A 22,414-nucleotide genomic window follows, 5' to 3' on the forward strand; every position below is an offset into this window, starting at 1 on the left:
CATTTGGGGAAGGAAAGCTCCTGTTCTTACCCGGTCTGGGCCTATACATGACTCAAGTCCCATGCCAATGTGGTTGACGCTTAACTATCCTCTGAAGTGGCTGAGGAAGCCATATACTTGTACCAAACTGTACAGGGCAACGAGGGATGGGATATAAATGCCAGCCTTGCTCAGATCCCCCCAAAATTAATATGTATTAAAAAAAAGTGGCAATTTCTCCAAATCCCCCCTCCTCCCACCCCCGTATGCTCCAGAGTCATGGTTCTCACCTGGAAGGTGTGGAGGGCTCTGCAGAGGACTGATGCTGGCCGGCAGTCGCGAGCATCTATCAGGACCCTAAGGCCCATGTTTTGCACCTGCTTTCTGCAGGAATAGAAACAGAAAGGGGAGAGATGAGAATGGTGGGGGGGGGGGTGGGGTGCACAGCAGACAGGCGGCCCGCGGAAGCAAGAGAGGGGGAGATAAAGAGTGATGAAAGAGAGGTAGAGAGTCAGAGAGAGAGAGAAAACGAAGGAGTGGGAGAGTTGGAGGGGGAGAGAGAGAGAGGGACAGAAAAAAAAGAGAGGGAGATAAAGAGAGTGACACAAAGACAGAGAGAGACATTGGAACAGGAGGAGGTCTTTCAGCCCTTCGACCTTGTTTCGCACCGTTCAATGAGATCATGGTTGATCTATATCTTAGCTTCATCCACATGTCTTGGTTCTTATATCCTTTACTATCCATGGCTAGCAAAAATCGATGGATCACAGATTTAAAATGATTAATTGAGCTAGTATCTACTGCTTTTTGTGGGAGTGAATTTCACACCTCTACAGAGAAAGAGAGACAAGAGAGACAGATATAGTGAGATACATACATACTCAGAGAGATGGAAATAGAAAGAGAGAGAGACAGAGAGAGAAAGTGAATCAAAGACAGAGATCCAGAAAAAGAGAGCCAGAGACAGAAAGAGAGAGTGAAGGAGGGAGACAGAGAGAGGCAGAGTCAGAGTGAAAGTAGAGACAGACACATAGTAAATGAGACAGAGAGGGAAGGAAAGAAAGAGACAGAGTGAGAGAGACAGATAGTGAGAAAGAGACAGAGAGGGACAAGACGGGCAGAAAGAGTGAATGTGAGCGAGACAGCAAAAGACAGAGACAGCAAGAGAGACAGAGTGGAAGAGAGAGAGACAGATGCCGAGAGACAGAGACAGAGAGACAGGTGGTGAGACAGAGAAAGACAGAGACAGAAAGAGAGACAGAAACAGTCAGCGAGACACAAAGACTGAGAGAGACGGGGATAGAGAGAGAGAAAGATGGAGAGGAGACAGAGACAGTGATAGACAGACACAGAGACAGAGAGACAGAGAGAGGGAGAGAGACAGAGAGAGGGAAAGACAGAGAGAGGGAAAGACAGAGAGAGAGAGATGGAGAGTGAAGGAGAGAGAGAAAAAAGGGAGAGGCTGAAAAAGAGGGAGAAAGACACAGAGAAAGGGAAAGAGGGGTAATTTTAACTTTGGCTGATGGTGTAAAATTGGCGATATCAAATTCACCACCCATTATGTCAATGGAAGGGAAAAATCAGCAGGGTATCCAAGTGGCAGCCAATTGGATAATCTTCAATTCACATTATCAGCCAAGCTTAAAATTACCTTGAGAGACAAAAGGGGTGCCTGACGGAGACACTCCCTCTTGAAAAGGGGTCCCTGACGGAGAGACTCCCTCTTTAAAAGGGGTCCCTGACGGAGAGACTCCCTCTTTAAAAGGGGTCCTTGACGGAGAGACTCCTTCTTTAAAGGGGCCCTGACGGAGAGACTCCCTCTTTAAATGGGGTCCCTGATGGAGAGACTCCCTCTTTAAAAGGGGTGCCTGACGGAGACACTCCCTCTTGAAAAGGGGTCCCTGATGGACAGACTCCCTCTTTAAAAGGGGTCCCTGACGGAGAGACTCCCTCTTTAAAAGGGGTGCCTGATGGAGACACTCCCTCTTGAAAAGGGGTCCTTGATGGAGAGACTCCTTCTTTAAAGGGGCCCTGACGGAGAAACTCCCTCTTTAAAAGGGGTTCCTGATGGAGAAACTCCCTCTTTAAAAGGGGTCCCTGATGGAGAGACTCCCTCTTTAAAAGGGGTGCCTGACGGAGACACTCCCTCTTGAAAAGGGGTGCCTGACGGAGACACTCCCTCTTGAAAAGGGGTGCCTGATGGACAGACTCCCTCTTTAAAAGGGGTCCCTGACGGAGAGACTCCCTCTTTAAAAGGGGTGCCTGATGGAGACACTCCCTCTTGAAAAGGGGTCCCTGATGGACAGACTCCCTCTTTAAAAGGGGTCCTTGATGGAGAGACTCCTTCTTTAAAAGGGGTCCCTGATGGAGAGACTCCCTCTTTAAAAGGGGTCCCTGATGGAGAGACTCCCTCTTTAAAAGGGGTCCCTGATGGAGAGACTCCCTCTTTAAAAGGGGTCCCTGATGGAGAGACTCCCTCTTTAAAAGGGGTCCCTGATGGAGAGACTCCCTCTTTAAAAGGGGTCCCTGATGGAGAGACTCCCTCTTTAAAAGGGGTCCCTGATGGAGAGACTCCCTCTTTAAAAGGGGTCCTTGACGGAGAGACTCCCTCTTTAAAAGGGGTTCCTGATGGAGAGACTCCCTCTTTAAAAGTGGTCCTGATGCTGAAGTCCTGATGTCTGGTTCCTGGATATTCTTACTTTGAGATGGTATAGTAGTACATCAGGATCCTGGTCAGTTCTGTGCTGGAACACTTCGGATTCTCCCAGATTGCGTGCTTTGTCAACACGACAACCAATGCTCGACCATTTCTGTCCCTGTTCCCTGCAATGTAAAAGTATGACTACATAATGAGACCATTTTGCACAGCAAGGAGCCACGCACAGAACTACACCAACCTGAACCACATCGGACAGGCCTGAACCACGCCGGACTAGACTGGACCATGCTGGACAGTAGACATGGATTACATTGGCTGGGCCTGCAGCGCACTGGAGAGATCTGCAAGGCACTGGACAGGCCTCAATGCAATGAAATGGTCTGTTACTAGACTGGAATGGGCTGTGATATATTACACTGGACTGTTCTACACTGTACTGGTCCATACTGGATAGGATGCTCTGCATTACCTATATTTAGACTCTACACCCGAGTCTAAAACAACCCTAAGCTCAATTCAGGCCCAACTCTAACTCCATACCTAATCTAATTAAACCATAACTCCAACCCTAACCCAAACAGGAACCCCAATCTCAGCAAGCTCTAACTACACACTTTACCCAAACTACTAAGTCCCTTAATAAGAGCAAAATAAATAAAAATAATAATAAAAAATAATGGGGCTTGCCATTTTAATTCACCACCCTGCTCTCATGCCCACATTTCAGTCCTTGGTCTGCTGCAGTGTTCCACTGAAGCTCAACGCAAGCTCCAGAACAGCACCTCATTTTCCAATTAGGCACTCGACAGCCTTCCGGACACAACATTGAGTTCAATAATTTCAGACCATGAGCCCCATTATTTTTTATTATTATTTTTATTTATTTTTTTTACTTTTTAATTTTTTTTTAAACCATGTGCAGTTGTTTTTCATGCTTTTGCTTTCGTACAGAGACATAGACAGATACAGCACTGAAACAGGCCCTTCGGCCCACCGAGTCTGTGCCAACCATCAACCACCCATTTATACTAATCCTACACTAATTCCATATTCCTACCACATCCCCACCTGTCCCTATATTTCCCTACCACCAACATATACTAGGGGCAATTTATAATGGCCAATTTACCTATCAACCTGCAAGTCTTTGGCATGTGGGAGGAAACCGGAGCACCCGGAGGAAACCCATGCAGACACAGGGAGAACTTGCAAACTCCACAGAGGCAGTACCCAGAATTGAACCCGGGTCGCTGGAGCTGTGAGGCTGCGGTGCTAACCACTGCGCCGCCCCCCACAGAGCTATTCATTATTCTGCCATTAGCACTCTCTCTGGACTCATGCTTTGTCTGTCACTAAAACTGTTTAGCACTCCATATGCATTCTGTTCCATGACACCTGCCATTTAATCTCTCCCCCGCTCCTATCACAGACCTTCCCTCTTGTTCTTTTCTCCCCCCTTTCACTTGCTCAAAGACTATTGTATTTCTAACTTTTCCAGTTCCAGATCTGAAACATTAACTCCGTTTCTCTCAACACAAATGCTGCCAGACCTGCTGAGTATTTCCAGCACTTTCTGTTCTCATTGCTAAGTCCCTTACGCTGACAGTATTACTCTGTGTATTACCTTGTGTGTAACACACTCCAATAAATTGTCACCACCCACCCCCTGAAAACATAGGCCCTGACCACCCTTTATCTTTACAGAATCACCCTGTGCATTATCTTGTGGTGTAATACACTTAATACATTTTCTCCCCAACCCTCCACTCCCACCCCGCACCACCACCAACATCCTTCGGCCACCCAAATGCATCTCCAGCCTACCTGGAAGAGACAGAACCCCAGAATGAAGAATGTCCAAATCAAGTTTGAGCAAATTGGCAGGGAAACAGCCAACGGCAATGGCTTGATCTTGGGAACAGGGCTCCTTCTGTGTTGTGCCAACAGTGACTGGATGGTGTGGGAAGACATCAGATGGTTGGTGCGATGGGACATCGGGTGGTTGGCGAGATGGGGTGTTGGAGCATTGGCGAGATGGGGTTTTGGGGTGTTGGCAAGATGGGGCGACAGGAGGTTGGCCAGATGGGGTGTTGGGTTGGTAAGATGGGGTGTTAAGGCATTGGCGAGATAGAGCTTTGGGGGGCTGGCGAGACGGGACGACGGGTGGTTGGTGAGATGGGGCATTAAGTGTTTGGTGTGATGACACAATAGAACGTAGCTGTGATGAGGCATTAGATGGTTGATGCGATGGGCCGCCGGGTGCTTGTAGAGACAGGAGAGCGGATGGTAGGTGCGATGAGGCCTCGGACTGTGGGTGCGATGAGGTGGCGGGCGGTGGGAGTAATGAGGTCTCAGAGGGTGGGAGCGATGAGGTCTCAGAGGGTGGGTGCGATGAGGTCTCAGAGGGTGGGTGCGATGAGGTGGCAGGCGGTGGGAGCGATGAGGTGGCGGGCTGTGGGTGCGATGAGGTGGCGGGCTGTGGGTGCGATGAGGTGGCGGGCTGTGGGTGCGATGAGGTGGCGGGCTGTGGGTGCGATGAGGTGGCGGGCGGTGGGTGCGATGAGGTGGCGGGCGGTGGGAGCGATGAGGTGGCGGGCGGTGGGAGCGATGAGGTGGCGGGCGGTGGGAGCGATGAGGTGGCGGGCGGTGGGAGCGATGAGGTGGCGGGCGGTGGGAGCGATGAGGTGGCGGGCTGTGGGTGCAATGAGGTGGTGGGCTGTGGGTTCGATGAGATGGCAGGCAGTGGGTGCAATGAGGTTTCGGGCGGTGGGTATGATGAGATGGCAGGCTGTGGGTGCGATGAGGTCTCGGGGGGTGGGTGCGATGAGGTCTCGAGGTGAGGGTGCGATGTGATCTCCGGGGGAGGGTGCGATGTGATCTCCGGGGGAGGGTGCGATGTGGTCTCGGGGGGAGGGTGCGATGTGGTCTCGGGGGGAGGGTGCGATGTGGTCTCGGGGGGAGGGTGCGATGTGGTCTCGGGGGGAGGGTGCGATGTGGTCTCGGGGGGAGGGTGCGATGAGGTCTCGGGGGGAGGGTGCGATGAGGTCTCGGGGGGAGGGTGCGATGAGGTCTCGGGGGGAGGGTGCGATGAGGTCTCGGGGGGAGGGTGCGATGAGGTCTCGGAAGGAGGGTGCGATGAGGTCTCGGAAGGAGGGTGCGATGTGATCTCGGGGGGAGGGTGCGATGTGGTCTCGGGGGGAGGGTGCGATGAGGTCTCGGGGGGAGGGTGCGATGAGGTCTCGGGGGGAGGGTGCGATGAGGTCTCGGGGGGAGGGTGCGATGTGGTCTCGGGGGGAGGGTGCGATGTGGTCTCGGGGGGAGGGTGCGATGTGGTCTCGGGGGGAGGGTGCGATGTGGTCTCGGGGGGAGGGTGCGATGTGGTCTCGGGGGGAGGGTGCGATGTGGTCTCGGGGGGAGGGTGCGATGTGGTCTCGGGGGGAGGGTGCGATGTGGTCTCGGGGGGAGGGTGCGATGTGGTCTCGGGGGGAGGGTGCGATGTGGTCTCGGGGGGAGGGTGCGATGAGGTCTCGGGGGGAGGGTGCGATGTGATCTCGGGGGGAGGGTGCGATGTGATCTCGGGGGGAGGGTGCGATGTGGTCTCGGGGGGAGGGTGCGATGAGGTCTCGGGGGGAGGGTGCGATGAGGTCTCGGGCGGTGGGTGGAATGAGGTCTCGGGGGGTGGGTGCAATGAGGTGTCGGGTGGTGGGTGGGATGATGTCTCGGGCGGTGGGTGCAATGAGGTGTTGGGTGGTGGGTGTGATGATGTCTCGGGCAGTGGGTGGGATGAGGTGTTGGGTGGTGGGTGTGATGATGTCTCGGGCGGTGGGTGCAATGAGGTGTCGGGTGGTGGGTGTGATGATGTCTCGGGCGGTGGGTGCAATGAGGTGTTGGGTGGTGGGTGTGATGATGTCTCGGGCAGTGAGTGGGATGAGGTGTTGGGTGGTGGGTGTGATGATGTCTCGGGCAGTGGGTGGGATGAGGTGTTGGGTGGTGGGTGTGATGATGTCTCGGGCGGTGGGTGGGATGTATCTTCTGGATCTTCCTGGTTGTTTGGCAGGTTTGCAGCCAGATGAACTTCACTGGAACCTAGAAAGAGAGACAGACAGACTGAGTGACACTTGGGTGAGATACCGGGAGAGATGGGTTGTGGGCTGCCATATCTCTGTAAGGAGTCAAGCGAAGGAGAAAACAAAATGGGGTGTGGAAAGAAAACCACCAACGCAGCTCTGCAGCACATCCACTAGAAATATTGTTGTAACATCCCATTCTTTGCACAATCCCTGTAATTATGGCCGATCTGAGTTTCCTTTACAATTCTGGCTTAATAACACTGCCTAAGGGGTGGTTAGGGCCATAAACTGGGCCATGCCCTGATTATGCCGGGCTCCCTATGTTTTGTGAGTGGACCCATAAGATCACAGCCCACAAAGTGGGGTTGGGCACACAGAGGGGCAGGATGTCATTATACAATTGGTTTGCTCCAATTTGCATCCTTCGTGATGCTGTTTGCCACGGTCTTGTTAAGGGAGTGGAAGGCATTTGAATTTTGTAAAGCCTGTGGGGGTGGGGCGGGAGGTTTACTGATTTGGTGATTGGTCTCTTTTGGGTCGCCACCTTTCACTGTGATTGGATACCGCAACAGGGTTTGTTAACGGCACGAATGCCTATCCGCTGCTTGTAACAGGCAGTGTCTGCAGCAGAGGTGGGGCAGGTTTGCAAACCAATGTTCACACTCCCGTATCCTCCCTCCAAAAGGGACCCCCCCCCCCCCGCCACCAACCCATTCCAGCAAATTCAGCTCTCAAAATTTTTCAATATTCTTTGCCAATATTTAACACACATTGGGAAAAACCTGATGGAGGCGGAGATTAACAGCAACTGGAGTTTGGTATATAAAATGTAATCCCAAAATCCCAAAACACTGTCTCCACTGAGCACTATTCGTTACTTTAGTTGAAGAGGCCTTTGGGCATAATTAAGGCGTTTTCAATATAACTATAACACAAGAACACAAGAAATAGGAGCAGGTGTAGACCATATGGCCCATTGAGCCTGCTCTGCCATTCAATACGATCATGGCTGATCTTGGGCTTCAATTACACTTTCTTGCCTGCTTCCCATATCCCTCCATTCCCTGCAAGACTAAAAATCTATCTATCCCAGCCTTAAATGTATTCAATGATGGAGCATCCACAAACCCTCTGGGGTAGAGAATTCCAGATTCACAACCCTTTGAGTGAAGTAATTTCTCCTCATCTCAGTCCTGAATGATTGACCCCTTTATCCTGAGACTGTGTCCCCGTGTTCTAGATTCCCTGACCACTGGGAACAATCTCTCAGCTTCTACCCTATCAAGCCCTTTCAGAATCTTTTATGTCTCAATTTGATCACCTCTCATTCTTCTAAACTCCAGAGAATATCGGCCCAATTTACTCAGCCTCTCATCATAGGACAACCCCCTCATCCCAGGGACCAATTTAGTAAATCTTCACTGCATTGCCTCCAGTGCAAGTATATCCTTTCTTAAATGTGGAGACCAAAATTGCGCACAGTATTCCAGGTGCAGCCTCACCAAAACCCTGTACAATTTTAGTAAGACTTATTCCTGCACTCCAATCCCCTTGCAATAAAGGCCAACATGCCATTTGTCTTCCGAATATAATGCTATCTACTACGGTCTTAAATACAGCTTGGGGCTATGTTGGCTGATATATGTAATGTATTCACACACATTATCACCTTAGACTTTTAAAACTCTTACATATGAACATACGAATTAGGAAGAGTAGGCCACTCAGCCCCTAGAGCCTGCTCCACCATTCATTGAGTTCATGGCTGAACTGATTTCTCCACATTACCACCTAACCCCGATAATCTTTCACCCCCTTGCTCATCAAGAATCTATCTACCTCTGCCTTAAAAATATTCAAAGACTCGGCTTCCACCGCCTTTTCAGGAAGAGAATTCCAAAGACTCACGACCCTCTGAGAGAAACAATTCTCCTCATCTCTGTCTTAAATGGGTGACCCCTTATTTTAAACAGTGACCCCTAGTTCTAGATTCTCCCACAAGGGGAAACATCCTTTCCACATCCACCCTGTCAAGACCCCTCAGGATCTTATATGTTTCAATCAATCGCCTCTTACTCTTCTAAATTCCAGCAGATACAAGCCTAGCCTGTCCACCCTTTCCTCATAAGACAACCCGCCCATTCCAGGTATTAGTCTAGTAAACCTTCTCTGAACTGCTTCCAATGCATTTACATCCTTCCTTAAATAAGGAGACCAGTACTGTACACAGTACTCCAGATGTGGTTTCACCAATGCCCTGTATAGTGGAAGCATAAACTCCCTACTTTTGTATTCAATTCCCCTCACGATAAATGATAACATTCAACTAGCTTTCCTAATTACTTGCTGTACCTGCATACTAACTTTTTGTGATTCATGCACTGGGACACCCAGATCCCTCTGTATCTCAGAGCTCTGCAATCTCTCACCATTTAGATAATATGCCTTTTTGTTATTCTTCCTGCCAAAATGGACAACTTTGGAGATTCCCACGTTATACTCCATCTATATCCCTTTGTAGCTTCCTTAGGTCCTCTTCACAACCTACTTTCTTACCTCTCTGTGTCATCAGCAAATTTAACAACCATACCTTCGGTCCCTTCATCTAAGTCATTTATATAAATTGTAAAAAGTTGAGGCACCATCACTGATCCCTGTGGCACACCACTCGTTACATCTTGCCAACCAGAAAATGACCCATTTATGCCTACTCTCGGTTTCCTGTTAGCTAACCAACCTTCTATCCATGCCAATATGTTACCTCCTACTCCATGAGCTTTTACTTTGTGCAGTAACCTTTGATGCGGCACCTTATCAAATGCCTTCTGGAAATCTAAGTACAATACATCCACCAGTTCACCTTCATCTACAGCACATGTTACTCCCCAAAGAACTCCAATAAATTATTTAAACATGATTTCCCTTTAACAGAACTATGTTGACTCTGCCTGATTACCTTGAATTTTTCTAAGTGCCCTGTTATAACCTCTTTAATAATAGCTTCTAACATTTTCCCTAAGACAGATGTTAAGCTAACTGGCCTGTAGTTTCCTGCTTTCTGTCTCCCTCCCTTTTTGAATAAAGGAGTTACATTCGCTATTTTCCAGTCTAACCTGAATCTAGGGAATTTTGGAAAATTCAAACTAACGCATCAACTATCTCACTAGCCACTTCTTTTAACACCCTCGGATGAAGTCCATCAGGACCCTGGGACTTGTCAGCCCACAGTTCCAACAATTTGTTCAGTACCACTTCCCTGGTGATTGTAATTCAATTTAATTGTAATTTACATCTACATACATTTCCTGACTGGGCCCCTTGGCTTCCTGCAGTCATATTTTTCTCACATATTTTATATCAGCTTTATAAATCCCAACGTCCATATTTACTATGGGCATTCTGCTTGCCTTCCGCCCACCTTCTAATGCAGTTAACAGTGGGAGACTGGAAGAAATCCTGTTGGAAATCCTGATGGATAATTTTGCCCAGAGCTGAATTTGGATCTGTGCAGTCTGACTACGTGCATGGGTGCGCCTCCATTCCCAGGATGCATCAGTACTGTTCAACAGCTGTACCGAGGAATATTTTTCTTAAGCTTCTCGTAGTTCCTCCTCAATAGTTTCCTTTGTCAAAAATTGTTTTGAAGAAAAGATAGAGAACCAACTTCAAATGCTTTACTCAGGTAAAATTCACATTGAATATTTATTTTACAGGGTATGTGTGTCCATGTGTATCTTCACATCAGCTGAATTTTAAAACAAGATCATTACCTCACCTGTGATTTTTGACAGTTAGAAGTCAGTACTAATGTTTACTCATGTGAGACACAGAAAGCATGACAGAGATAAAGAGAGAGAGAGTGAAAGGTAGACAGCTGTTTCTTTCCTCATGCTAATCTGATTTCTTTTTTAAAGTTCAATTTTGACAGCAGATAAAACCTCTAAGAAAAACAGAGAAGGTAGGACAGGAAATAGAGGGGAGGAGGACAGCTGATTGAGGGTGAGAGGGCCTCTGGCCTCAGCAACTTCTCCTGGGGTTGTGAGTGGCAGTGGATGGAAGGTTAAGGGCGAAGTGAGTAACAGTAAAGCTAAATCAGAGGGGTAGATAAACAGGTTTGAATGAGTATTTCGAAGGGAAGAGGTAGGGGTTGTGATGGGAGTGAAGGGGTGATAGAAAGGTGTTATAACGGTTTTGTTTTTGTACTAGAATCTTAGACGTCTGTGTGTTTTAAAAAACTGTAAAAAAAGGACTTTCAGTGGACATGGACACCGGCAATAGCTGAAATTTTTGGATGTTGACTTTGTATACAAGAATAGGAAAACAAGCAGTTTCAAGGAAGCTAGCCAGGGGTTTTTGACCTCCTCAGAGCAACACTTTGAATGACAGGAGAGACACTGTGTCTAGTCTTAGGAAGGTTTACTTCACTTTGGACCTTTTTAAAAACCAGTGAGTTGGACAGGGAGCAAACATTTGAAATTTGGTTTCTGACCTGCCTGGAGATCAAAGTGGAAGACCCAGAAAAAGACCTCTCTCTGTAAAGGAAACCTGCATCTCTTGAAAAGAAATCCTGTATTTGAAAGCTGGCAGATTCCTATTGCCTCCTGTCTCTGAAGAATTCCTGCATCCAGTGTGGTTCCTGTTGCCTCCTGTGTTTTGGGAAAGTTTCTACTGCTATACTGCTGCTGAGTCCTAAGCAGACCTGTTGCTACACCCCTGCTGAAAGACCTATGTGATGCCTGCTGTAGTCGATTTACCGTGAGCAAATCACAGACTATTCATCAACCTCGCCTGGAGAGACTTCAAGTGGCATCCGACTATTCGACTCTGGGGCACCTTACCCAACCGAAGAATTTCCTACCAGAACGTGACAAACTGATTTATGTTATTATTCCTTCTATTCCTAAGAAATAGTTGTAAACGCAAATCCTTTTTTCAAGGTTAACTGGCTTTTTTTGAATGTATATGTATGTGCATGAGGCCTCGGGAAATATAGATTTATCTCATTAGTGGTTAAGACTTTTTTTTCTAATAAATAGTTAATGATGTTGTTTAAAGAAACCTGGTTGGTGTGCTTTATTCTGGGGGACAAATAGAATCTAATTGGCTATTCTTCAGTAGCTGGGAAAAACTTATTGATATCTGTGACCCGCAGAGAAGTGGGACTGAATTAACAGTGCATTTCTCCCGCTTTGGTCGTAACAACGGCTAATGGGTAATGGGAAAGTAATGGTGTCTGCCCATTTCACCAACCTATCTATGTCCTCCTGAAGTTTCTTACTATCCACCTCATTGTTTACTACATTTCTGTCATCAGCAAACTTTGAAATTATATCCTGCATACTCAGGTCATTAACATATATCAAAAAGAGAGGTGGTCCTACTGACGACCTCACGGGAACACGATTGTATACCCCACTCCAGTCAGACAAACAATGGTTCACCACTACCTCTCTGCTTGCTGTTCCTTAGCCAATTATGTATCTGTGCTACCACTGTCCATTTAATCCCATGGGCTTAAATTTTGTTAACAAGTCTATTGTGTGGTACTTTGTCAAATGTCTTTTATAAGTCCATATATAAATCAACTATGCTACCCTAATCAACCCTCATTATTACTTCAAAGAACTCAATCAAGTTAGTTAAATGTGATTTGCCTTTAACAAATCTGTGCTGACTTTCATTATTGTCTCTAAAAGTTTCCCTACCATTGACATGAGGATGGAACTGCCAAGTTTATCTCTCTCTCTTTTTTAAAAACAGGGGTGTAACATATGTAATCCTTCAGTCCTCTGGCCCATATCCAAGGAGGATTGGAAGATTGTGGCCAGAGATTCCGTAATTTCCAAAATTACTTCCCTCACTAACCTTGGATGCATCTCACCTGGACTGCATAACTGTTCGACTCTGCAGACTGCCAACCTTATAAGTACCTCCTCTTTATCTATTTTGATCCTATTCAATAGCGCTCTGGCCTCCTACTTTTCTGCTATATCGAAAGCATCCTCTTCTATCGTGAAGACAGATGGAAAGTTCTCATTTCATACCTCAACCATCCCCTCTGCATCCACAAGAACATCCCCTTTTTAGTTCCTAACTGGCCACATCCTTACCTAACTTTGACTACCCTTTAACTAGTTATGTGTTTAGAAAAAGCTTTTGAATTTCCTTTTATGTTAGCCACTGGTCCCTTTTATTCCCTTTTTTTGAAGATCTCCTCCATATTTTCCATATTCAGCTTGGTTTTTCTACTGTATTCTGAACCTTAGATTTGTTATAAGCCTCCCTTTTCTCTTTCGTTTTAATGTCTATCGAATTAATCATCCAGGGAGCTCTAGCTTTGGATGCCCTTCTTTTCCCCATCCCTTCTTTGAAGATCTCCCATTGTTCATTTACTGTTTTAACTCTCAATTTTTGATTCCAATCTACCTCAGACAGATCCCTTTTCGACTCACTGATGTCAGCTCTCCTCCAGGTGAAGTATTTTGACACTTGATTGTTCCTTGTCCTTTTCCATCACTATTCTAAGGCTGATGATACGATCGCTGTTCCCAAAAGGCTCCCCCACTCAAACATGCTCCACTTGCCCCATTTCATTCCCCAGAACTAGCTCCAGCTCTGCTTCCTTCCTGGAAACGCACTGATCAAGGAAGTTCTCTTCTACACAATTCAGGGATTCCTCCCCCTCTTTGCCCTTTACACTGTTCCTATCCCAGTCTATATTAGGATAATTGAAGTCCCTCATTATCATTATTCTGCAGTTCTTGCATCTTGCTGTAATTTGCCTGAAAATTTGCTCCTCTATCTCCTTCCCACTATTTGGTGGCCAATAGTATGCACCCAGTAGTATAATAGCTCTTCTACTGTTCCTCAATACTAACCAAATAGATTCTGCCTTTGACCCCTCTCTAATGCTGTAATAGTTTCTTTGATCAATACTGCCACCAGCACCTATCCCCCCATTTCTTCCCTATCTTTCCTGAATACCTTGTGGCCAGGAATATTAAGTTCTCAATCCTTCCCTTCTTTGAGCCAGCTCTATTATAAAATGGGTGGTTGTTGGTTGGCACAGACACAGTGGGCCGTAGGCCCTGTTTCAGTGCTGTATCTCTCTATGTCTATGTCTATACATTGTCGTTCCATGTGCGATTTGTGCCTGCAGCTCACCAACCTTAGTCACCAAGTTGCATGCATTTATGTACATACATTTCAAATCCAATTAAGCCTGCCTCGAATTTGTTCCATCTGATCCCTGTTTATTCCTGAACTTTCCTACATTGCAACAGTGACTACACTTCAAGCGTACTTTATTGGCTGTAAAGTGCTTTGGGATATCCTGTGGTCGTGAAAGGTGCTATGTAAATGCAGGTCTTTGGTTTTTAGGACTGTTTCTGTTTCTCCCAATCCTCTGTTCACATTGTTCCACCTTTGTAATGTTTCATCCTGGTGCACCACCCCCTGCCAATTAATTTGAACCCTCCCCACAGCACCAGTTAAACTTCCTGTGAGGACACTGGCCCCAGATCTGTCCAGGTGGAACCCGTCCACCTTGAACAGACCCCTCCTTCCTCAGAACTAATGCCAATGCCACAGAAATCTGAAGCCCTCCCTCTGGCGTCACTTCTCCAGCTTTTGAGGCCCTGGCTTTTAATTTCCTCCCAAACACCTGATTTTTTAAAATTCTTTCACGGGATGTGGGTGTCAATGGCAAGGCCAGCATTTGTTGCCCATCCTGAGTGGCTCGCTAGGCCATTTCAGAGGGCGATTAAGAGTCAACCACATTACAGTGGGTCTGGACTCACATGTAGGCCAGACCAGGTAAGGATGGCAGATTTCCTTCCCTAAAGGACGTTAGTGAACCAGATGGGTTTTAACAATAAACAGTTTTATTTCACTGTTACGGAGACTAGATTTTTAATTCCAGATTTTTATTCATTTATTCAATTTATTAACTGAATTTAAATTCTACCAGCTGCCATGGTGGGATTTGATCCAGTGTCCCCAGGGCATTAGCGTGGGCCTCTGGAATATTAGTCCAATGACATTACCATTACGACACCATCTCTGCAAGACATCAACCCTTTGACTCTCTCTTTCATTGGTTCCCACATGGATGATTACACCTGGACCACCCCGACACCCCCCCCCCCCCCGCCCCCCCACTTCAAAATTCTCTGCACCCGCTCAGTCATGTTCTATAGCTGGGCACCATGAGACAACACACCATGCAAGGCTGACGTTGGCAGTTGAAGAAACACCTGCCTATCTCCTGATTACTGAATTCCCTATGACCACTGGATTCCTACATTTTGCTGTGACCCCTTGCAGTCAGTTGCTCCACAGTGCTATGGGTGCGCGCTAGCCTGCAGTCCCCCGAAGTGGCATCACCCTCGCCGGTATTCCGCAGTGAAGAACAGTTTGAGCACCAGACTCCCTGAGGATTCCTGCACTGCCGGCCTCTTCCTATCCACCCACTCTTCTCCTGAGCTTCCTGTAGCTGTGGGCTAGCAACCTCCTGGAGCGTGCACTCCAAGAAATTCGCAGCCTCCCTGCAATGACTTCAGCTACTCCTCAAGCTCAGAAACCAAACAACTGGAGACATTTCCTGCACATGTGGTTATCCAAGATAAATGAAGCACCCTGGAGTTCCCACTTGGGTCAGGGATTGCAGACAAGTCTCTGTTCCATATCTTTGCATTAATATATATCTACTCAAGTTATATATTTTTAATTTAGTATAGCCTTACTCCTATTTAATTAGGTATGCCAGATTTTTTTAATCTTAATGCCATAGTGTCTGCTACAGTTAATTTTATTTTTATCCTTTAGATGAAATTAATTACTATTTTTATATAATCACAGTTTTCCATTGGCTTGAAGTACTTAGCTTCTCCTTTCCCCTCAGCACTGAATTCACACTCTTACCAAATTGCTGTTGCCACTCTGTTTAGCAGATAATCCCATATTCGTGCACACACAGTGTAGAGGGAGCTTTACTCTGTATCTAACCCCGTGCTGTACCTGTCCTGGGAGTATTTGATGGGGACAGTGTAGAGGGAGCTTTACTCTGTATCTAAGCCCGTGCCGTACCTGTCCCGGGAGTGTTTGATGGGACAATGTAAGGGGAGATTTAGTCCGTATCTAACCCGTGCTGTACCTGTCCTGGGAGTGTTTGATGGGGCAGTGTAAGGGGAGATTTAGTCCGTATCTAACCCGTGCTGTACCTGTCTTGGCGGTGTTTGATGGGACAGTGTTGTCACGCTCATGTGAAGTGCAATGATGAGAAACTATAGACTAAAATTGAAGAGTTATAAAAATTGGCTTTGCTGTTCAAGAAAATGGACAATGCTGATAAAAGATGGCCACGTGTATTCAAACACTGCCTCACTGTCTGTTTAGAACAAAGAATGCAAAACTAAGAGGTGTCAATTATACCCATCCTGAAACATTCCTGAATTGAATAGGTTCTTCTGAAACAAAGAAGATATAAAATGGAAGCATCATAACTGGATTATTCTCGTCCTGACCCCATCAAGAGACACTTTTGAATTGAATGGGTTCTTCTGAAACAAAGGTGTGAAGTAGCCACATCCTGGTCCAATGTTGGTCACCACAGGGAGGCAGATCAACATCTCCCAACAGAGACAAAGGTGTGAAACCATTTTTGATGTTAAAGGCAGATCCCTGAAGACAGAGAGAGAGAGAGAGACCCAGAAGGAAGCCTCACCAAGAAGCTTGTTTCCAGCTAAGCAGCAGTGAATTAGAAGTGATCCACCGTCTTCAAATGAACTTTCAACCAGGAGAGAAACCTACAAACACCTCAAGCTTGCAACCAACAAGAAGTTGACTTCCGAGTAAATGCAACAGGTTTACCATGACCCCTGAAACCTACCCCACTTACAACCACTTACCCCTTTTCCTCTCTGTCTGTCTCTTCTTGCGTGAGTGCATGTGCGAGTGAATACATGAGTAGATGCGGTTGCGATAAGAATTGGGTTAAGGCATCTTGATCAATAAATAAGTGATTTTCTGTTTTTAAACCTACAAGAAAACCTGTCGCTGTCTGTTTATTTGATGAATTAAACACAAAGTGATTAAAGCCTTGATGCGGGCAGGTAGGAGTTAAACATTGAGAACCACCCAAACCCCTCACCATGCGGCCGTAGCAGTGTAGAGCGAGTTTTACTCATATCTAACCCGTGCTGTACCTGTACTTGGAGTGTTTGAATCCTTTTAAAACAGTGCCACCATTGATCTTGGCCAACAAAGTATCTTTGTCAATTAGATTTTCCCAATGGATACGATACCATGTAACAAGGGGCTGGGAGCTGCATTTCTCTCTATGGGCCCTCAGTGAATATCAGAAGCATTAACATTGAAAGACCTAGCCCATCAGTCCTTGCTGTCATGCAGGTGCCCCACCTGCCAAGAATGAGGCATATTAATTTTGCCACATGGACATTAAATTTCAAATTGTTGCTGGGAAGAAAAGGAGGCTTGTGACAAGGGGTTGCCAGACCCCTGGCTGGAAAGACATTTTTGCACATTAACAGACAGTAATTGGAACAAAGGAGCTATCCCTCGCTCCAATACAATCCACAAACAGACGTGGTCAGACCAGTTAGTCACATGACTATCTGGCTGTTGCAGAGTTTGAACTGAGAGTTTTATATTGGAGAGACAGTGTTAGAACTGGCAGAAGGCCGAGTGCTCCTGGACTGAAGACCACCTCCAGCCTGCCTGTCTGCTCCCATCTCTTTCTCACGGAACTCCAAAACCCACTGAAGACACATGAACCCCAAGAGAGAAAAGTCTCCTACAGTGAACAAGGTTTAAGAAGAAGAATACTGGGCCCCAACAAAAAGCATGATCTACCGACAAGCAAGGACTCTGCAGTGAGCTCGAAAACCTATAACAAAAGCTCTTCAGATATTGCCTCAAACTTTTCCACTTTATTTCTTCTGCTCTTTTCTGTCCCTATCTGCACGTGTGTATCGCGTATTCATACTAGCTTGGGCACGTTGTGTACCCGTTGGTGTTAACTGAATTAGAGTTTAAATTTAAATAAATTTCAATCTTTCTTCTTTAAACCGAAGAAAACCTGTGTGTGTACTGCTTTATTTGCCTTATGTGCGGCACAGTGGCGCAGTGGTTAGCACTGCAGCCTCACAGCTCCAGGGACCCGGGTTCGATTCTGGGTACTGCCTGTGTGGAGTTTGCAAGTTCTCCCTGTGTCTGCGTGGGTTTTCTCCGGGTGCTCCGGTTTCCTCCCACAAGCCAAAAGACTTGCAGGTTGATAGGTAAATTGGCCATTATAAATTGTCACTAGTACAGGTAAGTGGTAGGGAAATATAGGGACAGGTGGGGATGTTTGGTCGGAATATGGGATTAGTGTAGGATTAGTATAAATGGGTGGTTGATGGTCGGCACAGACTCGGTGGGCCGAAGGGCCTGTTTCAGTGCTGTATCTCTAATCTAATCTAATCTAATCTAATTGGAAAGCGGTGAACAAGGATTCACCAAGGGAGGTTAAAAACAATGTGTTTAAAATTAAACCCTGTTACAGTAAGACCAGGTGAAGGCTGAGAGGGAACCCTAGACACTTTTCTCACCTGGTAGTAACATTACCCAATGAACTGTCAGCGTTGAATGTAAACCATTGCTTACCTTCTTGGGTCAAGTCTCTTGTGTCGTCCATTTGAGAAACTTCTCCATGGTGTCCCATGCCTGTCTCTCCCTCCTCCACTCTAACCTTGGTCGGAGTCCTCCAGTCAGCTCTCTCAGCACGTACAGAAGTAGCTGCCAAACTGGTCAAGGCAGCATCAGAGTGTGCCTTCCTTTCACTATGCTCCAGAGACCCTTGGAATGCAGCAAGTAATTCCCCAGCTGCCCATGTGGACCCTGCACCCTTCTGCCAATGGTCTGTTAGGCTCTTGTCAAATTTTTTCCAGTCAACCTGTGCCCTTTGCAGCAATGCGGCCGATTGGTTAGTTTCAGAACAATCAGCCAATGAGCGCTTGGATCTGGTAAGTGGCTGTGGCGTCCCAGTATCCAGTTCAGCTAATGGCTGCTCACTTCTCAATCGCGATTCAATTAGTTCAACCAATGAATTCTCAGTCCCAGTTATGGCTGTATCTTGTTCAGCCCGTGGTTGCTCAGTTCTCATTTTAGATCTTGTTGGCTCAACCAATGACGATTCAGTCCCAGTTATTGGTGTGATACGTTCAGCCAATGACTGTTCAGTCCCACTTATTGAGTCATCCTGTTCGGCCAATAACTGCTCAGTTCTCATTCTAAATCTGGCCTCTTTAACCAATGAATGCTCAGTCCCCTTCTTAGTTGCATTTTGTTCAGCCAGTGGCTGCCCAGTTCTCATTTTAAATCTTACCAGTTCAGGCAAAGACTGTTCAGTCCCAGTTATTAGAGTGCTCTGCTCAGCCAATGACAGTTCAGTCCCAGTTATTGATTTCTCGTGCTCAGCCAATGACAGTTCAGTCCCAGTTATTGGTGTGATACGTTCAGCCAATGACTGTTCAGTCCCACTTATTGAGTCATCCTGTTCGGCCAATAACTGCTCAGTTCTCATTCTAAATCTGGCCTCTTTAACCAATGAATGCTCAGTCCCCTTCTTAGTTGCATTTTGTTCAGCCAGTGGCTGCCCAGTTCTCATTTTAAATCTTACCAGTTCAGGCAAAGACTGTTCAGTCCCAGTTATTAGAGTGCTCTGCTCAGCCAATGACAGTTCAGTCCCAGTTATTGATTCCTTTTCTTTAGCCAATGACCTTTCAGCTCCAATTATTGACTTCTTTTGCTCAGCCAATGACAGTTCAGTCCCAGTTATTAGAGTGCTCTGTTCAACAAATGACGGTTCAATCTCAATTATCGATTTCTCCTGCTCAGCCAATGACGGTTCAATCCCAGTTATTGATTTCTCCTGCTCAGCCAATGACATTTCAATCCCAGTTATTGATTTCTCCTGCTCAGCCAATGACATTTCAATCCCAGTTATTGATTTCTCCTGCTCAGCCAATGATTCAATCCCAGTTATTGATTTCTCCTGCTCAGCCAATGACATTTCAATCCCAGTTATTGATTTCTCGTGCTCAGCCAATGACATTTCAATCCCAGTTATTGATTTCTCCTGCTCAGCCAATGACATTTCAATCCCAGTTATTGATTTCTCCTGCTCAGCCAATGATTCAATCCCAGTTATTGATTTCTCCTGCTCAGCCAATGACGGTTCAATCCCAGTTATTGATTTCTCCTGCTCAGCCAATGACATTTCAATCCCAGTTATTGATTTCTCCTGCTCAGCCAATGACATTTCAATCCCAATTATTGATTTCTCCTGTTCAGCCAATGATTCAATCCCAGTTATTGATTTCGCCTGCTCAGCCAATGACGGTTCAATCCCAGTTATTGATTTCTCCTGCTCAGCCAATGACATTTCAATCCCAGTTATTGATTTCTCCTGCTCAGCCAATGACATTTCAATCCCAGTTATTGATTTCTCCTGTTCAGCCAATGATTCAATCCCAGTTATTGATTTCTCCTGCTCAGCCAATGACGGTTCAATCCCAGTTATTGATTTCTCCTGCTCAGCCAATGACATTTCAATCCCAGTTATTGATTTCTCCTGCTCAGCCAATGACATTTCAATCCCAGTTATTGATTTCTCCTGTTCAGCCAATGACGGTTCAATCCCAGTTATTGATTTCTCCTGCTCAGCCAATGATTCAATCCCAGTTATTGATTTCTCCTGCTCAGCCAATGACATTTCAATCCCAGTTATTGATTTCTCCTGCTCAGCCAATGACATTTCAATCCCAGTTATTGATTTCTCCTGTTCAGCCAATGACGGTTCAATCCCAGTTATTGATTTCTCCTGCTCAGCCAATGACATTTCAATCCCAGTTATTGATTTCTCCTGCTCAGCCAATGACATTTCAATCCCAGTTATTGATTTCTCCTGCTCAGCCAATGATTCAATCCCAGGTATTGATTTCTCTTGCTCAGCCACAGATGTGCTGACGGCTGCAGGCCTCTTGCCCAACTCTGGCTCGGGCACCATTCTCGGTGTGGCCTCTTCAGCCAATGGTTCCTCGGAACCCCCGGCAAACAAAACCGTTTCCGCCAATAGCGGTCGAGCGTCGAGCCCCACGTGGATTCCCGAATGGGCCAATGGGCGATGGCCAGTCCGTTCTGCCTTCGTGCCATTGGCCGAGGAGTCATCGCGGGCCGCGGCCAACGGGCGACTGTGCAAGTCAACCAACGCCTGCCGCCCGGGCGTCTCTCGCTGCGCCGGGACATCGGGTCCGTCGTCACCTTCGCCTTGCTGAGCAGCGGCGGCAGAGGGTTTGCTATGGGCCCGGCACCTGGGCGGCGACGGCCAGGCGCGGTCCTGAAGGCACGTGGCGCCGTTCCAGCCGCATGCTCGCTCGCCGCCACCACCACCACCTGACAGTCTCGCCGCCAGCTGATTGGTGGATCCCAGAGAGGGCGTGGCCTCCACTTCACGCGGCGGCTCCCTCCAGCCGACGTCACCGGCACTGGTCACCCTAGGCAACGGGGGCCCAACGGCGTCCGCATGGTCGTGCTCGACGTAGACCAGAGAGGCGCGGCAGTTCCTCCATTCGGCGTCGTCGCGCTCCCCCTCTCGCGGCTGGTGGTCCAGTGCGCAGACGCAGACTGGTCTCGCGAGATTGGAACACGGCCAGGGTGGCCGGGCACATGCCGCCGCGCCGGAACTTTCCAGAAGCGGCCGAGTCCTGTTACTGCTGTCGTCATTGACGGCTGTTTGGGGTTGTCGGCGGTGGAGCCAAGCCTTGTGCCGCGCCTGCGCGCCCCTCCGGCGGCGGCGGTGGTGACGGCTGCGGCGGCCGACGTCGCCCGGCAGCGTCCGGGAGCGCAGGCGCGGTGGCCCGCGGCCACCGGCGGCCGGTGCCTCGACCGAAACTTCCAGTAGCTCGACGTACTCCCCCTCGGCGTCGTCATCCTCCTCCTCGACCTCGACGCGCTGGTAAGTCGAAGCCTCGGCCTCCAGGCCGTCGGCGGCCGAGTCCTGCCCGTTGCCGGCGTCGCGTTTGATGGGCAGGGGGCTGGTCTCCGGGGGGCGGCCGGGCTCCGGGATCGGCGGCTCGCAGGTGGCGGCCGCCGCCCCGTCGCCCGAGGGCCTCCGCCGCCGCGGCCGCCCGGCACTCAGCAGGCGCGGGAAGACCAGGTGGCGCCAGCGCAGGCGCTGCAGCCGGCCGCCGGCCGAGGCCAGCAGGCAGGTGTCGAGGCGGCGGCGGTGCCGGCGGCCCGGCTCCCCCGCCTCTAGCTCCCGGTTGACGCCGTCCAGCCACTCGACGGTGAAGAGGTGCGGGTAGGAGGCCTCGAGCACCGGCAGCTCCCGCACGCCGCGGCCGCCCCGGCCCCGGCACTTGAGGAGCAGCCGGGCCCCCCGGCCGCCCAGCGGCGCCAGCTGCAGGTAGAAGTCCTCCGGCTGCAGCGCCCTCCAGTCCAGCGCCGAGAGCTGCAGCACCACCCGGTCCCCGAGGCAGAGCGGCCAGCCCTGGTGCAGGAAGAGGCAGCCGTCGTATTGAGCCTGGGGGGGAAAGGAAAGAATAGAGAGTTAATCAGAGCAATGTCCACAAGCAAGTTAGCATTTAGATAGCCGAGTAAAACATAACTTCCCTTCCATCCCCCAACTCCCCCCAACAACAATCCC

The 22,414-nt window shown here is 48.2% G+C and overlaps 1 protein-coding gene across 1 annotated transcript in view; it reads right to left on the reverse strand.

Moving 5' to 3' along the window:
• The window catches only part of LOC137349110 (mucin-3B-like), a 65,849-nt gene extending 44,138 nt beyond the window's left edge, over positions 1–21,711 (reverse strand). Inside the window, exons 1-4 of the mRNA XM_068014463.1 lie at positions 18,373–21,711; positions 4,463–6,724; positions 2,679–2,802; positions 270–363 (exon numbers count right to left, since the gene is read on the reverse strand). Of these exons, the coding sequence (XP_067870564.1) occupies positions 270–363; positions 2,679–2,802; positions 4,463–6,724; positions 18,373–20,776 (4,884 nt within the window). The 5' untranslated portion in view covers positions 20,777–21,711. The remainder of the gene's footprint in view (positions 1–269; positions 364–2,678; positions 2,803–4,462; positions 6,725–18,372) is intronic.
• Between the last annotated feature and the right edge of the window lie 703 nt (positions 21,712–22,414).

The sequence above is a fragment of the Heterodontus francisci genome, chromosome 34 (assembly GCF_036365525.1).
Source record: "Heterodontus francisci isolate sHetFra1 chromosome 34, sHetFra1.hap1, whole genome shotgun sequence".
NCBI classification, from domain to species: Eukaryota; Metazoa; Chordata; class Chondrichthyes; order Heterodontiformes; family Heterodontidae; genus Heterodontus; species Heterodontus francisci.